Source organism: Giraffa tippelskirchi, chromosome 12 (assembly GCF_054371585.1).
Source record: "Giraffa tippelskirchi isolate mGirTip1 chromosome 12, T2T-mGirTip1v1.2.pri, whole genome shotgun sequence".
NCBI lineage: Eukaryota > Metazoa > Chordata > Mammalia > Artiodactyla > Giraffidae > Giraffa > Giraffa tippelskirchi.
In genome coordinates, this window is record NC_137286.1 from 96,657,075 (window position 1) to 96,673,812 (window position 16,738).

The 16,738-nt window shown below is 43.5% G+C and overlaps 1 protein-coding gene and 1 long non-coding RNA gene across 6 annotated transcripts in view; one reads left to right on the forward strand and one right to left on the reverse strand.

Moving 5' to 3' along the window:
• The window catches only part of DCLK1 (doublecortin like kinase 1), a 345,430-nt gene that overhangs the window by 246,792 nt on the left and 81,900 nt on the right, over positions 1–16,738 (forward strand). For all 5 annotated transcript variants that reach the window (XM_081551840.1, XM_081551842.1, XM_081551841.1 and 2 more), the window contains exon 6: positions 14,012–14,106. In XM_081551840.1, the coding sequence (XP_081407966.1) occupies positions 14,012–14,106 (95 nt within the window). The remainder of the gene's footprint in view (positions 1–14,011; positions 14,107–16,738) is intronic.
• Positions 4,986–11,403, reverse strand: LOC145530446 (uncharacterized). Its single transcript, XR_014071777.1, has 3 exons — positions 11,061–11,403; positions 8,070–8,175; positions 4,986–7,579 (listed from the first exon to the last, which is right to left on the reverse strand). It is a non-coding gene; the product is annotated as an uncharacterized LOC145530446 (long non-coding RNA).

Consider the following 16,738-nt stretch of genomic DNA (forward strand, 5'->3'; position numbering starts at 1 on the left):
CTTGTAAATAATGAAGAGTCTATTTCAAAAAAGGAATCTAAAATTTCAGTTAAGAAAAAAAAAAAAAGAACCATCACTCTAATCTTAAAAAGATAATTATGAATATAGGAAATTGTTTCACTTTGGAATTAACTGGTCACAGAGTCACTATTCAGCATCTCTTAAGATTATATAAATCTTATAAATGTATTTAATTATAATCTTATAAATAAAGATGACTATATCATTTACCAAAAGTAATTCTGGAAACTCAGAAACAGAGATGGGCAAATGTATTAGATGTATTTGAATTTGTCACTGCCAACGTTTGGAACCATTCTCTTTAGAAGTTTAAAATGCATAGGATACATTTCCTCAACATCGATAGGTTGCTTCGAACAAGCATCTATTTTCTGCTGTTTCTCTGAATCCCTTTTTCACCAGTTAAAACCTGGTTGATTTGACCAGAAATCGCCTGGAATAGGTGATAGGTACACAATGCCAGGGAATTATCATTTCTATTCAGAAAGCATAATCTAATCCATCCTAAAATCAATATAGTCTTGAAAAATTAACACTTCATTCAAGGTATCTTTAAACTTCTAGGGCAAAAGTATTAATTACTTTTTTACTGCACTCATCACGTTTTAATATAAGCCTTTTATGCATATAGTTTTCAACTCCCTGCTTTTTGATTTAGAAGATATCCCATATAATCATTTCCTGGTTATATAAGAGCTTATAATATGTGATGACTGTCTCTTGATTCTGACTTGCTACCAAATCTTCCCACCTTCCTCTGGATGATTCTTATTTGAGAGGGTTTATAGAGCAGCAACACCCAGTTGCAAATGCATGGATTGCCTCAAGGACCCCTTTTCCCAGAACCTGAGCCCAGGGTTTAGAAAGTTCAGTGGTGTCTCCATGTCTTTTGAGGGCAAGTGTTCTTGCTGGATGTCGGGGGATCACCTGCCTTGGTCCCCTCCACTCAACTAGCCTAAGACTCCTGCCTCTACTCAAGTCTGTCTCTTGAAAACGTGGAAGGGAGCAATGAATTATCTCTGTATTGACTGCATCTGAATTTTCTTAAAATAGCCTGTATGGTGTTTTTCATAAATTATAGGACTGGAATGTGAATAACTTCCCTTTCATACTCCTGGAACATTGATGTCCCCCATGGCCCCCTTCCACCATGAACGTGACTTTGTAACACTGAGGAATTTTTGTTTTTCCTCCTTACACATTCACATAAAGTTTGAACTGGTTTCTCCTTCAGTTTTAAAATTTCTGCTTCCAATATCCACCTTCCTGCCTGATACAGAAATTGGAGCGTTGTGTGAAGTTGAGATTTGTAGGTCCCCATGCTATCTGTGATCGTTTTGTTGACTTTGCGTTTATTTTTAATAAGTTTTTTAATGATCTCTTTAACACTTTGAGAAGTATTTGTTTATCCATAGCTGCACTGGGTCTTTGTTGCTGTGTGAGAGTGTTCTCTAGTTGTGGAAGGTGGGGGGCCTTCTCTTTGCCGCATTGTGCAGGCTTCTCGTGGTGACTTCTCTTGTTGCAGAAAAGGGACTCTAGGTGTGCAGGCTTCAATAGTTGCAATTCACTGGCTTAGTTGCTCTGCGGCATGTGGGATCTTTCTGGACCAGGGATCAAACTCATGTCTCCTGCATTGGTAGGCAGATTCTTAACCACAGGACCACCAAGGAAGCCCTGGGCTTTACATTTAAATGAAACATCAGAGTTAACATAGAACTTTAATCTCTTCATTTTCCTCTCCCAACAATAAGCAAGACAAGACATTATTCTTTGTTATATAATATATACTCTATTTTTTAAATGAGGAATCAGGGTCAGGGCTGGGGGAATTGCTTGGCCCAGAGTCACAGGGCTAATGTGCCTGCTCAGAACAGGCAACTGGGGCTTCCAGTGCTCTGGACACAGCAGGCTGGCCATTCTTGATACCTGTTTCTTCACCTCTGCTTATTAAAATTTTGATCTTCAGGAAATAACTGATGCAGTACCTAGTTTAAGATGAGATTTACGACATCATAACCCTTTGCAGTAGAAGCCTAAGTGTTAGTCCCAGGCAGGGGCATTCCAGGGGGTGAAATGATTCACTCCAACTTCACGATGTTTGCCAGTAGTAGACAGAAACTTGCCTTTGTAAGTCAAATGTTAGAACAAGAATGAGACTCCTCAGTAAATCTTCTCTTTGTTCCTTACTCATTCCTCTTCTTGAGACTAGGAGAAGTTAGAGGTGATTTATTAATGTAAGGTGTTCATTTACACATTCAGAAATATCAAGTTCAATCCTGCTAGTGTCGGGCGCTTTCTAGACACTAATAATGCTGAGATGAAAGAAATAGCCCCTGCGGTCAAGAAGCACACAGGTTAAGCCCCCTAAATAATTTACACATAGCGTAATTCACAGAGCTGTTGTATTATTATTAGTCTCCATAACAGAAAGTATCCAAAAAAGGCAAATTGGAGCTGGAGAAAAAGGAACCAGAAGTCTAAACACAACAAGAATAAGGAGTCCTGAGAAAATTGTGTGCTGAAACACGGAATGAGGTATCATTAAGAAATGGGGTCAACTTCTCCAGTGGTCCAGTGGTTAAGAATCCACCTGCCGATGCGCAGGGGACATGGGTTCAATCCCTGGTCCAGAAAGACCCCATGTGCTTCAGGGAATCTAAATCCATGCCCTACAACTACTGAGCCCTACAGTTGTGCCCTATAGCCCTATAGGTCTGTGCACTCTAGACCCTGTGCTCCACAACAAGAAAAGCCACTGCAGCGAGAAGCCCGCATACCACAGTGAAAAACCCGAGTGCCGCAGCTAGAGAGTAGCCCCTACTTGCCCCAACTAGAGAAAGTCTGTGTGCAGCAATGAAGACCTGGCACAGCCAAACATTAATTAATTAAAAAAAGAAATGGAGAAAACTGGTTTTAGTTACTTCTTAAAGAAACAGGAATATGTGAGAGCATCATAAAGAGAGTTTCATGTGGATTGAAGTTTTATGTGTCTCTTTGGAACACAGACATCTCACAACGTGTAATTTTAAAGGCGAATTTCTCATCAACAAATTCCTTTATCTCCACAGGGAAATTATAACAAAGTCTCTCTCCAAATAAGAGTATTTTATGCACTCATTCAGTTTCAGTAAGAATGGATAAGCTTTCATTTTGCTTTATTTTGTTTTCTTAATGTTAAAAGTAGAAGGAAACTATGTTAACCTATCTTAAATCGTCATTGCTGCAGTCCTCCTTAAAAACTTAGAGATTTCAAAATTTTGGCCTCTTAGATCCCTTATAAGAACTTTGAGAATTTTGTTTGTTTTAGAGTTTTATTCCCAGTTAAGTGGATGGCCAATTTTTTTTCTCATATAGTAACTGCCTCTGTTTAGAAGCCATAAAAAACATAACTGAGTCCCCAGTGGATGCTTACGCTCATCAATTCAAGCATAAACTGATGCACTTTCTTGCCCTCCAGAAGCTTATAGTCTAAGACATTCATTCATTCAGTATGCATTGAAACCCACCAGGGACCAGTGATGTGAGAGATGCAGGAGTGAACATTTAAAAGAAGGAAAAGCTAGATGCCTTAGTTGATGACCTTCTACCATGATGGAAGCATTATCTTATATTTCCCAGGCTTAAAACTTACTTTAATATGACTTTGGAAATCTTCAAGTCTTTTTTATTTATGCTAGTCAAATTTTACTTTTTTATAGTTATATAAAATATTTTATGCAACATACGCAGATAAGGATCAAAGCTGGAGAAGCAAAGAGAATTTTAATCAGCATACCGGTCCAATTTATCAATTTTAAAAGCTTATAGCAAGCACCATCAAAGGCAGATGGCTAGCTATTAATTTTTAGCTGTCTTTTTCCTTTAGTGCAGAGATTTCAGACATATCCATTCTATAGAGGATCTTTTCTGCTTTGGCATTCCAAGAGAATTGTTGAAAACAAAATGCAGCGAGCAAATCCAGAGGGCTGGTGACTGGTTGATTCCCTGTGTTTTTAGAATTTTCTATTGCCTGTAGAGCTGAATCCCCCTTCCATTCTCCTTCCCTGCACTCATCAACCGCCCTGCGCCCCCACCGCCCTGCTCAGCAGGTGAGTATTTCCAAAGATACTCTTTGAAACTTTGAACCTTTATCTTGACACACTATCTGTGGGGTCAGCACCCTATGGCAACTGCTTTAATAAATCCTCACCGCTACTGCTCCATGTTAATTAAATATATCCAGGACATCAACTGTGTTCCAGGCATGTATTAGGTTGTAGGGATACAAACGTGATTAAACCGCAATTCTTCAAGTTGGGAGACAAATACACATGCTACTTACTATAGATGTAGCCATAGGGCTACATCTCATTAATAGGGTCAGAGAAAAAGACTTATAAATTGGGGCTTGAAGGATCTTGCCAGGATAAGAAAGGCCCAGAGGGCATCATCACCTGAGAAAACAGTGAGAGTTAAGGCACAAAAGCATGGACACATACGGCATGTTTAAGGAGCAGTTGCTAGCTCAGTAGAAACGGATGACAAAATTCTAGGAGAGGGAGAAGATGGTGGTAGTCCAGTTGGTTATGCTGAGATTGCACCATGCATTATGCCATGAGAACAATGTTGTACGTATTAGAGGGTAAAAGGTGACTTTTAGTAAGGCCATGATTAGTTACTTACCTGAATTTATATACAATGGCACTGGGGTAGGAAGGATGGCTACACAGAAAGGACCAAGGGCCAGGAGGGCTCTGTGAAGCCACCTGGGAAAAAACTTTTAGGACAGAATTTAAACAATTTTTAACATGGGGGACAGGACTTCCCTGGTGGTCCAGTGGTTAGGACTTTGCCTTCCAGTGTTCAGGGGATGCAGGTTTGGTCCCTGGTCGGGGAGCTGAGATCCCGCATGCCTTGTGGCCACAAAGCAAAACATAAAACAGAAGCAATATTGTAACAAATTCAATAAAAGATTTTAAGAATGGTTTACATTAAAAAAAAAAAATCTTTAATAAAATGAAATGTGGGAAATTTCAAAAAGGAAATGAAACTAAGAATGTAACTGGATGTGAGGCCAAAGAGAAGGGGATCAGAGATGATTTGCCCATTGATGAGGGATGGGTCCCATTGTAGCCACCCATGTGAGATGCTCCGGAAGCACCAGTAGGCAGGTGGGAAGGAATGGTGTGGAAGTCAGATTTGAGCTGTCAGTGTATGTACTGGGTAGACACTGACATATAGCAGCGATTTAAATAATATAAATGTAAAATGCACCTCCCCTCAACCCAAGGAGAGATTGGAACTGCAGGAACGTGTGCAGTTATAAGGGTATATCAGAGGAAATGGGTGAAGTAAGTCAGAAAGAGAAAAACAAGTACCTTCTATTAATGCATACATGTGGAATCTAGAAAAATGGTACAGATGAACTTATTTCCAGGGCAGGAGCAGAGACGCAGACTTAGAGAACAGACTCGTGGGCACTGGGCTTGGGGGAGGAGGGAGGGTGGGATGAATTGAGAAAGTAGCGTTGACATATATACACTCACACGTGTAAAATAGCTAGCTAGTGGGAAGCTGCTGAATAGCACAGGGAGCTCAGCTCGGCGCCCTGTGATGACCTAGAGGTGTGGGATGGGGGTGGGAGGGAGGCTTAGGATGGAGGGGATATATGCATACAGACAGCTGATTCACGCTGTTACACTGAAGAAACTAACGCAATATTGTAAACCAGTTACCCTCCAATTTTAAAAAAAGCACAATAGAAGAGGCGAGGGGACAGTGAGTATGCAGGAACGGAAGTCAAAGGGGGCAGAAACTTTCAAGATGGAGGAAGAGGCCAGAAATGTTTCTGAGGGCAAGTAGAGTTGAGAACAGAAGGGAACCCAGGATTTGGCAGTAAGGACACCACTGGTGACCTGTGGAAAGTCCCTTTCAGCGGGCACGTTGTCCCAGGGGCGGACTCCCGGGCTTTACTCCAAGGGGAGGCCGCCTGCAGTACCTGGTAGGGTGGGGACTAACCACCCAGAGACCCTCACCACGCTGGTCCTTGGTGGGGACTAAGCACCCAGAGACCCTCACCACGCTGGTCCTTGGTGGTGCCTTTAATCACCTAATTCCTTCAGAATGACCAGCCTCTTCTGTGATCCCCGCTGACACATTTTCATCATTTTAAATCAGCATTCCAGATGATGCTGTCTTATTGTTACATTCAAGATCTCTTTCCTTGTACCTTGAAAGCATCTTTGACTCCTTTTCTCCCCCTCGTCCACCTTCAGTTTGTCACCAGTGTTCTTGGCCCCTGCTTTGCTGTCCTAGGACTCTGATTTCTCGCAGCTGCAGGAGCAGCTAGCCGGCCCCCTCCCTGCCTCTGACCTCTGCTCCTCACTCTGCACTGGGCGCTGATGTTAGACGTGTTACCGTTACTTGTGTGTGTGTGTGAAGTCACTTCAGTTGTGTTCGACTCTTTGCAACCCTATGGACTGCAGCCTGCCAGGCTCCTCTGTCCCTGGGATTCTCCAGGCAAGAATTCTGGAGTGGGTTGCCATGCCCTCATCCAGGGGATCTTCCCGAGCCAGGGATCAAACCTCCACTTCTTACATCACCTGCATTGACAGACGGGTTCCTTACCACTGGCACCACCTGGGAAGCCCGTTGCCATTACTTACCGTCCACTCAATCAGTTCTAAACTCTTTATTCTAGGATGAAGAACTGTCTTGGGTTGGCCACAGTCTTCCTTTCCAGCTGTATCTCTCATGTCTCCTCTGGACTTGTGCTCTAGCCTGGACACCAATTTAAATTTCCACCAGGAACCTCTGGGGCTCTTCCACCTTTATTCCTGTCACTTTCTAGGAACCTTTCCTCTATCACTTCTGGTCGAAAGTGCACATGCCCAGTTTGGCCCAGCTGACCTCTGTGAGGGTCTACCCCTCCTCCCCCATCCTGTGACAGTTGATTTGGCTCCCAGGCTACAGGTGACAGGTTGTGTCACCTGACCAAGTCAAGGTTTCTGAGGGCAGGAGTCCTTTAATGCATCCTACAATGCCTTCAAGTTCATGGTCACTACTGAGTAAATGTTGACTGGATGAGTGAATTGAGGAACAATGGAATCTTTTCAAGTTGCCTAGATCTCCTGAGGTTCAAGGCCCTATTTGTAAATATTAAAAAATTAACTCATAGAGCCATGTTCCTCTCTCCAGCTCCTCTGTTTCTACTGACCACCTGCCTTGCCATTGTCCACAGTAGATAAGACAGTCCTTTTGTCTTTCGTGGTGGGGGCAAGTCCCATGGTATGTGGATCTTAGTCCCCAGTCATATGGGGTCTTAGTTCCCTGACCAGAGATAGAACCCATGCCCCTCCAGTGGAAGTGCAGAGTCTTAACCACTGGACTGTCCCAATAAGGTGAAAGTGTTAGTCACTCAGTCATGTCCAACTCTTTGTGACCCCATGGTCTGTAGCCCACCAGGCTCCTCTGTCCATGGGATTCTCCAGGAAAGAATCCTGGAGTGCATTGCCATTCCCTCCTCCAGGGGATCTTCCTGACCCAATAAGATAGTCCCTCGGAATTGGATCCACTGGCCCTGTTTAAGAAAATGCAGACGGATAGAGAAAATCAGGGTTCCGATTCATCTATGAAGTCAGCACCTATGAAGATGAAATGAAGAAAAAGCATTTTTCTCAAGAGTTCTCCCACCCGTCAGACACTTGTCTGTTTTGTCTTTGCCTAGGTTGACTCCATCTGCTTTTTCCTTCTTTTTTTTTTCTTTCTTGATAATGTGGCAGGCAATGGACAAGGGCTGGGAAAGCATATTTTAGAGTATCTACAGCCTCCTCCATGATCAAGGAGTGAGGGAAAGTCTAAGGCAAGCAGCCAGATCTCCCGGGAAGCCTGCCTGAATCACCACCCCCTGAACACACAGACGGATAGATGGACTCACATGCATGCAAACACGTTCCCTCCTCTCGTGCTTGCAAGTGCAGCAGCATAAATATTAATAAATGAGCCACCTTAGTTCAAAAAGAAGATAGAGAAACAGCAAGATAGCTTTTCAGGTCCAAAAGGTTAGTCACCTTGTAATGAGATGGTCTTGCATGGAGATTGTTCTAACTTCCAGACCAGTTTGAGACATTCAAGCATTTGGTTTTCACTTGCTGTCTGAGCCTTTTACTAATGAAACTGTAAAGGGAAAAAATTCTTTAAGTTTACAACGGGTTTGCTAAATTCAAACACACATGAGTTTAAAGTCATTTAAAAGGAGCAATGAATTTGAACAGGTAAGCCAAGTATTTCCGGATCCTAGAATTTTCTTTTTTTTTTGGTAACTTTCATATTCAATCGTAAGTTTTGGGAGAACAGGGACCATTAGACAGAGTCAGGCATGTGGTTAGTGAATGTTGCCTGTACTGAATGGTGGATTATAGAATCCTGAATTCATGACTCCAGTGAGGAGAGTAGGATCATCGGTCTTTGAAGGAAGAATGAAGGAAGAGGTGAGGTCAGATCTTCAATGAGGAGTCATGGTCTGTGTCCACTTCAGGCCGCTGTGTCCTTGCTAGGCTCAGGTGCCCCCGAGAGGGGGTGGACTGGAGATGGTAGAAGTCAGCTCCACAGATTTCTTCCTACAGCTCTTTGATGGCTAGGTATGAAATTGATCATCACAGAATATGAGAATAATGCAGCCTAGAGTTAAGCACTTCTCATTCAGGAGGTAAAAATCAGAACAAAGGATACAGCATTTAAAATGTACCCAGACACATGTGAGCAAAGGAAATCAGAGCAGGATCTAAGGCAGTGGATCTGATGAGTCCTTTAGTAATTCAGATGTTTAGTGACTTCCAACTGAAATAACTAATTGTTGGGCCCACTTGGCCATTTAGAAACAACCATGTGAAGCTGGATTTTTCCCATTCAAAATAAAGAATTGTTTAATAAAGGCTTCTGTAATACCATTTGTTAGTTGAATTTTAGTGAGTTCTATTAAATAAGTGAGAAAACCCTTTTTTATTGGCACTCAGGGACTTCTGGTAGTACAGGATTAAAAAACAATGGGACTCAATACATGTGTCAACCTTACTTATGAGACAAAATTACTTATCCCAGCAGGATGAGGAGTATGATGTTTTCTGGAGATCAAGAACCAATTTCCGAAGTTGATGGTGCTTTTTAGGTGGCCAAGAGGAAGAGTCTCTACAGAACTCTGACCTTAACAATACAGATCTTTCCCAACTTAAAAGCAGATTGTGTTCCAAAAATGTTTGACTGTAAATGACTTGTTTGGCACTTGAACTTCATTTCTCATGAGAGATGGAAAGACAAGTGGAAGCCGTGAGCCCAGTGGCTACAAATAAAAGAGGCAGGTTCTAGTGCCCCAGTGAGAGAGAAGCCTATACATCCTCAGCTCCGCAGACAGAGAGAGATCGACCTGGACGTGTCCTGATGAGCAGGCCACTCGTGGGAAAAGTATGCAGTTCTTTGAGTAGGACATGAATGAGACTCATTTCTAGCTCTCCCACCTTTCATCTATTTGTCTTTCCACAGGTTACCTCTCTGAACCTCAGTTTCCTCATATCAAACTGCAAAAATGGCACCAATTTGCAATGCAGATTTTTTTTCTCTTTTTTTATGCCAGCCATGTATAACAAGATATATACAATGATGCTTCAGTTCAGTGTGTCCAAACTCTCTATGTCCTTCCAAACACTCTCCTCTGCTAGCCTTGTTGTTTTGGTCATTGTTGTTCAGTCTCTAAGTCATGTCCAACGCTTTGCAACCCCATGGACTGCAGCACACCTGGCTCTCTTGTCCTTCACTATCTCCTGAAGTTTGCTCAAATTCATGTACATTGAGTTGTTGATGCTATCTAACCATCTCATCCTCTGCCACCCCCTTCTCCTCCTGCCCTCAATCTCTCCCAGCATCAGGGTCTTTTCCAATGAGTCAGCTTTTCACATCAAGTGGCCAAAGTATTGGAGCTTCAGCTTCAGCATCAGTCCCTCCAGTGAATATTCAGGGCTGATTTCCTTTAGGATTGACTGGTTTGATCTTCTTGCCATCCAAGGGACTCTCAAGAATCTTCTCCAGCACCACAGTTCAAAAACATCAATTCTTTGGCATTCAGCCTTCTTTCTGGTCCAGCTCTCACATCTGTACATGACTACTGGAAAAACAAATAGCTTTGACTAATATGGACCTTTGTCAGCAAAGTGATGTCTCTGCTTTTTAATATGCTGGCTAGGTTTGTCATAGCTTTTCTTCCAAGGAGCGTCTTTTAATTTCATGACTGCAGTCACTGTCGGCAGTGATTTGGGAGCCCAAGAAAATAAAATCTCACTGCTTCTACTTGTGCCCTTCCATTTGCCGTGAAGGGATGGATCAGATGCCATGATCTTAGTTTTTTTTAATGTTGAGTCTTAAGTCTCTTCCCTGGTGGCTCAGACAATAAAAAATCCACCTACAATGTGGAAGACCTGGGTTTGATGCCTGGATTGGAAGATCCCCTGGAGACGTGAATGACTACCCACTCCAGGAAACTTACCTGGAGAATTCCATGGACAGAGGAGCCTGGCGGGCTAAATCCATGGGGTCACAAAGAGTTGGACGTGACTGAGGGCCTTTCACTTTAATCCTCTAGCCTTAATCCGTTTCACCAATTGATTACTATGTCCTATAGTTTTTACTTCTTAAATCTCTCTGAAATGTCTCTTTTCCCTCCACCTCCACCGCACTACCCAAGAGAGAGCCACCCCAGCTCTGTGACCATAAGACCCTTAAATGTGCCTCAGTGTCTCCCACTTGGGCATTTGACTAAGGGATGTCCTGTTCCTGTTACCGTTCCCCTCTCATCCATTCTTGACAGCTTAAGAGCTCTTCAGAGCTTTCTGAAATGCAGATCTGATCCCCTGGGTTCCAGCTTAAAATCATTCAATAGCTTCTCATGGTGCTTTGATAAAAACCAGACTCCTTAACTTGAATTTCAAAACCCTGCATTATGTGACCCCTGCCGCCACCTCCATCCTCATTCGTAAGGTCCTTCCTTCGACTCCGCTTGCTGCTATGCTCACCTGTTGAGGTCCCTTCAGAGTGCCATGTTTGCTCCCTCCTCCATGTCCAGCCATGAAACAGGTGGTCCTCTTGCCTTGGAGCGCTTACCTTACTAACCTGGCCAACTGCTACTAATACTTAGGATCTGACTTCACTACCTGCTACCCTCTCTGTATAGGGCGTAGGCTAGTCTTGACCCCATAGGTGATTGGGGGTCAAGAGCAACCCCCAGTACTCCCCCTCTCAGAATACTTTGTTGTGATTTCGAGTTGAGTTGTGTAGTTTTCCTTCAGGTTAGAAGGCTGATGTAGGGAAAGGTGGGGGTAAAGAGTACACAGATTTCAGCTCCACCCTGTATTCACTGGTTATGATCTTTATGCCTCTACATCTTTAAAATAATGCTGCTTGCCTCACAGAGTTACCCTGAGAGTTCAGTGAGGTAATAGTGTGTGTGTGTGCGTGCGTGCGGACGCGCATATAGACAATAGGTGCATGCATGCCCAGTTGCTCAGTGGTGTCCAGCTCTTTGTCACCCCATGGACTGTAGCCCGGTGGGCTCCTCCGTCCATGAAATTTCCCAGGCAAGAATACTGGAGTGGGTTGCTGTGCCCTCCTCCAGGGGATCTTCCCGACCCAGAGATGGAACCTGGGTCTCCTGCATTGGCAGGTGGATTCTTTACCACTGAGCCACCTGGGAAGCCCCATATATATGTATATATGTATATATATAAAAGGTTTAAGTGTATTAACTAGTCCATGGAAAATAAATCTTCAATAAGCTGAGATGCATGCATAGTAAGTACTTAGTAGATGCAAACTTTTTGTTGTTTTGTTTTGCTGTTTTAAGCTGACTATTCCTAAGACAGTTTTACTGGGCATCCACTTTATCGTGTTTTGTTTTGTTTTGTTTTGTTTAATGTTCCACTGGCTAAGATTAGAGTCCCAAAAGTAAAAAATGTGAGTATTGTGTTTGCTTTCCCATTTGCTCATTTTTTTCCCCAGTCTGTGTAGGGGTGATGTAAAGTGACGTAGAATGTGGGCAAAGATGATATTCCCAGAGCCTGTTTTCCAGTCAACCCTAGGGGATCTCCTGCCTTATTAGCTGTAGATTCTGCCTCTGCCCACAGTTCCTGAGTCCTTCCTATTAGAGTCACTGGCTGGGCAGGGCCGTGCCAGGAGGCCTAGGCAGCAGGCTCATTCAACAAAGACAGGACCAGAGAAGGCACGCAAATCAAAGCATTCTCAGGGCTTCCTACTTCAATCTGTAAAAAAAAAAAAAAATGTGTGTGGTTGCGTGTGTTTTAGATGGAGTCACCAAATAAATTTCAAAGGCAAAACACAAATTAGCACAGCGTGAGTTCTGTGACATTTGTTAAAGGTCTTTGGAGAAGATGACAAAACAAGGGACTTCCCACATCCATGGGCCCTGAGGTTTGGTGCAAACACTGTGTGTGAAAAATCAATAAACATGTACCTCGCCACTGAATTTTCTGAGGGTGGACTTATTACCCCTTGTTCCCGGAGAGTCACTGGGCTTCGGAAGAGGTCTTGTCATTTGGATTTTCGTATGAGTCACTGGGTCTCTTGCCCCCAGAGGCACTTGGTTATGATTCAGTGTGGAGCACATTGAAAGGACTCGGCTTCCGGGAGTCAGTGGTGCGGTGGGGGTTGTGGTGGTTCCGTGTTGGCATGAGGCTTAATTGACACCTTTGATGTAGCCTAAGACAGAACCCGCACCTCCCACTGCTGCCTGGAAGACGTCAGCCTTACGCAGGAAAGGCATCTGCTGATGAATCCTGCATCTCATTCAGTCTGCTCTGGGAGCAGCCTTAGCCATCCTTAACTAATCCAGCCGCTTCCCTCCTCCTCCCTCCGCGGTGCTGAGTTTAGTGCCGAGAAGGGATTTCGCCTCTTGCTCTTGTCAGGTTAGACACTGAGACTGTGTCCATGTTAGAACTCATAGAAGGTAAGTTAAATGCATGATCACTCTCTCCCTCATGGAAAAATGTTTATGTTGCACCCTGGAGAATCTGTGTGTCTCACTGCTAATCCTACTTCCTTGGCTGTGGATGTAAAACGTGTAACAAAAGAAAAGTTGACATTTTTACAGGCAGAATAGTGGCGACTCGATACATCTTTGTAGAGTCATGTCTTTAAGTGTTTTATCATCTCTTAGAGCGACTGCTACAAAGAGAAAAGGATGACTTACTTGAGTTGTGTGACTTTGATTCAGTCTAGGGATAATATGTAGCAGTCTTGAGAGACAGATTGATTCTGGTGATTTAAACCTATTTAAAAGAAGAAAAAAAAACAGTTTTATCTTCAACAGCAGGACAAACTAACTGTGAGGAGTTTCTGAGTGTCTGTGCCAATTACTTCGTACTGCTGGAGTCAGGTCCTTCCAAGTTAGGCTGGGGGATGTACAGGGCACAAGTGGATGCAGGAACTTAACTAGAATTGAGTTCTTAACTCTTAAAAAGACAACAATCTGCTTTCACAAGTCACTGGGAATCTTGCTTATGAGCTGTGCTAATACTTACTCCCACTGGCTTGTACTAGGAAGCTAAACTAAAGAATTAAGCATGAATTCCATTGAAAAATGTCTCAGAACCACATGCCTAAGATCTTTGTTCAGTTCAGTCGCTCATTTGTGTCCGACTCTTTGCGACCCCATGAAAGATCTCTGTGGGCACAGTTAAAAGCATCATTAATAAATCATCAGAAAAGTTGTGCAAAGTACATTTTTTTCCTATGTAACCTGCAGCTATATTTGACACAGGATTCACAAAACAAGTGAATTTCTGAAGAAGGTTTCTCCCTGAAGCTAGTGTTCAGGACTGTAGATAAAAAGGTGTCTAGAATCTTAGCAAGTGTCCCTCTTTAATTGTTTGTTGCTCTGTGAAGCTGATTTGTCAGGAGAATTCTTTAATAAGCCATTTTTTTTTCTCTCTGTGATTCTCTGTGCTTCCAGTTAATGGAACCCCGGGTAGTCAGCTCTCTACTCCGCGCTCGGGCAAGTCTCCTAGCCCATCACCCACCAGCCCCGGAAGCCTGCGGAAGCAGAGGGTAAGAGAATAAGCAAGCTCCTTGTTTAAGACCTGTCCACGTCTTGGTGCAGATGGCACAGTGCCAGCAAGCAGCCCTCTCGAGTTAGGGCTGCTTGTCTCTAAGGAAGAACCAGGTGAGGACAGGAGGTGACTGACAGTAGGTCACTGGTTTTGGCTGTGGTTTCTCTTAGCTAGGACTTGGGACCTTAAGTTTCCCTGTAAAACTTGTCCTGATCTTCATTCCAAGAATAGACAGTTGCTGCTTCGCTTTTAAACACCTTTCTCCTTTTGTCCGGAACGCGCAAAGATTTTAATGGCACTGGTTTGTAAGCTTCCTGGGCTGTAACGATTTTCACTGGAGGCCTCATCACTGGTCACCAGCCTTCCTTAAGAAGGGAAAGTGCCTGGTTTGGAGAGGTGGGCGGGCCCTGGCGGGACTTGCTTTATGGCAGAGGATGGTGATCCAGAGCCACTGAGGGTCTGTGCTGTGTGTGTGATGGGAACGTGTGACCTGTGTTTCTGTGCATAAAACCCACACCGAGCACCTTCTCTTTCATCATGACCTGCATGTTTCTTGTAGCTTGTTGTGTAATAATGGAGACGTTGATTGAGTTTGGAGATCAGAGTCAAAAGCTACCGGAAATGGTGTTAGTTTCTCCATTGCTAAGGGAGAGGCTGGGGGTTAGCTCTTCTTTCTGGATGGGAGAGAGCTGCTGTTTGGATCCACTCACAACCTGATTTATCCTTTCCAGTAGGATCAAGGCAAGAATAAAAGTAGTGGGATGGGGAGGAGCCAGATGGTACAGTGGAGGCAACAGGGGGCCTTTCAGTGTCCTGATTTCACAGGCAAGGTGGGGAGGGATGTGTGCTCATAGGAACTCTGAGGATGCTGTTCCCTGAACATTTTAATAAGTGAGGGCTCCTTGGCAACTTTTGAACTCAAACCTGGATTCTTGAATTTGGTCTCTTGTCCTGTGTGCTTTAAAATGAGATTTCTACGTTCCATACATTTACACTACCTCCAAGAGGGAAACACCCCTTTCCAAGCCTCCTACCAAGGTTGTGTTCACACACCCTCTACAGTGGTGGGCAGGGGACTTGAGTCAACCCCTAATCCGTTTGGAGCCTGGCCAGCCAACACAGCAGGTTGTATCATCCTGCTCCACTGAACCTCCGAATATCAGGTCCAGCTTGTTTAGATGATCCAATGAGGCCTGGAGCTGGGCACCAGTTCCTCTACTAAATGGCTGTGTTATCATAGGTAAGTCTGCAGTCCTCTCCTGGCGCCAGTCAAAAAACAAAACAAAAGACTCTTTCCAGATAGAAAATGCTATCATTCTACTCCAATTCCATCTGAGTGCTATATCTATGTTTTCTTCTTGGTCACAGTGTAATTTGGCACTTTAAAGTATAGGAATCATTAGTGACCTACTAAAAGAAGAAAGGTCCAGATTCATTTAATCTCCCAGATGTCTATGGTTGAGTGGAGGAAGGGGTAATGAGGGTTCTTTTCTCATAAATGTTACCCAGCGAGGCCCCCATCTATAGGGGCAAGCCATTAGAAATAGGACAGGAACTTACTTCCCTGGTGGTCCGGTGGTTAAAACTCCGTGCACCCAATGCAGGGAGTGTGGGTTCGATGCCTGGCTGGGGAACTAAGATCCTGTATGCCCCACAGCAAGCCCAAAAAATAAAATAAAATTAAACTTCTAATTTAAAAAACAGTAGGTCAGTTGGGGCCCTCTTGCACAGAACAGTCTCTCTTTTGAAGTGTATACTCTGGAGAGTATACCTGGCATTGAAATCTCTCGTCATCCTCTGGACTAATTACATTAGATTCAGGATTCAGCTCATGCTTAGTTGTCGAGGTTAGATTAGAGTGTTTGAGACTCCCTGCCAGCGACCTGAGCTTCTCTCCTGCTGGCTATATGGAGGAGACTTCCATCTTGGGGACATAAAATGCTTGGCACAACTGTCCATTTGTTGGCAAAATGAGGTTAGAATGTGCTGCTTCTTCCCTCTGTATTCCCTACTTCACTACGACTGTGTCCAACTGAGGCAGAAAATTTCCATCCAGCTCCTAGCAGCTGTGTGACCAGTGGCTTATGTAATTAACACTGCCGGTGCTTGGGAAGTAATTATAAGGGATGGTCCTCTTAGCGACTCTTCATTTTGTCATTTAAGCTACCAGTGCCAGCCCTGTACTTGAGAGGGAAAAAACAATCCCGTTTGTTTTAAGGAGACAAAGGTTTATCATCATCTGAAAACAGTTATTAAGCATATGTTGTGAGCAGAGCACGAGATAGTTTAGAGATGGTTCAGTTTCCAGTCTTTTGAATTTAGGCCATAAATGAACATCCTCCATCCATGTACCATGTCAACGAGTGGAAACATTCCCAGCTGCTTTAGTGAGAGGAGCTTTCATCTTAGTGTGGAGGCAACTACATCAAATAATCCCTCCCAGTTAAAATGAGCCTAGAATATCCCTAAAAACCGATCCTGTTTCAAATTTGGTTAATATTCTTCTCAAATGGTTGGCTGTACTCCTATGCAGGAAATACTGAAATAAGTGAAAGATGGCAAGTGCTAAAAGAAGACACTTCAAAGAATAAATATAACTCTTTTTATTGCAAATTGGAAAACAGTAGCTA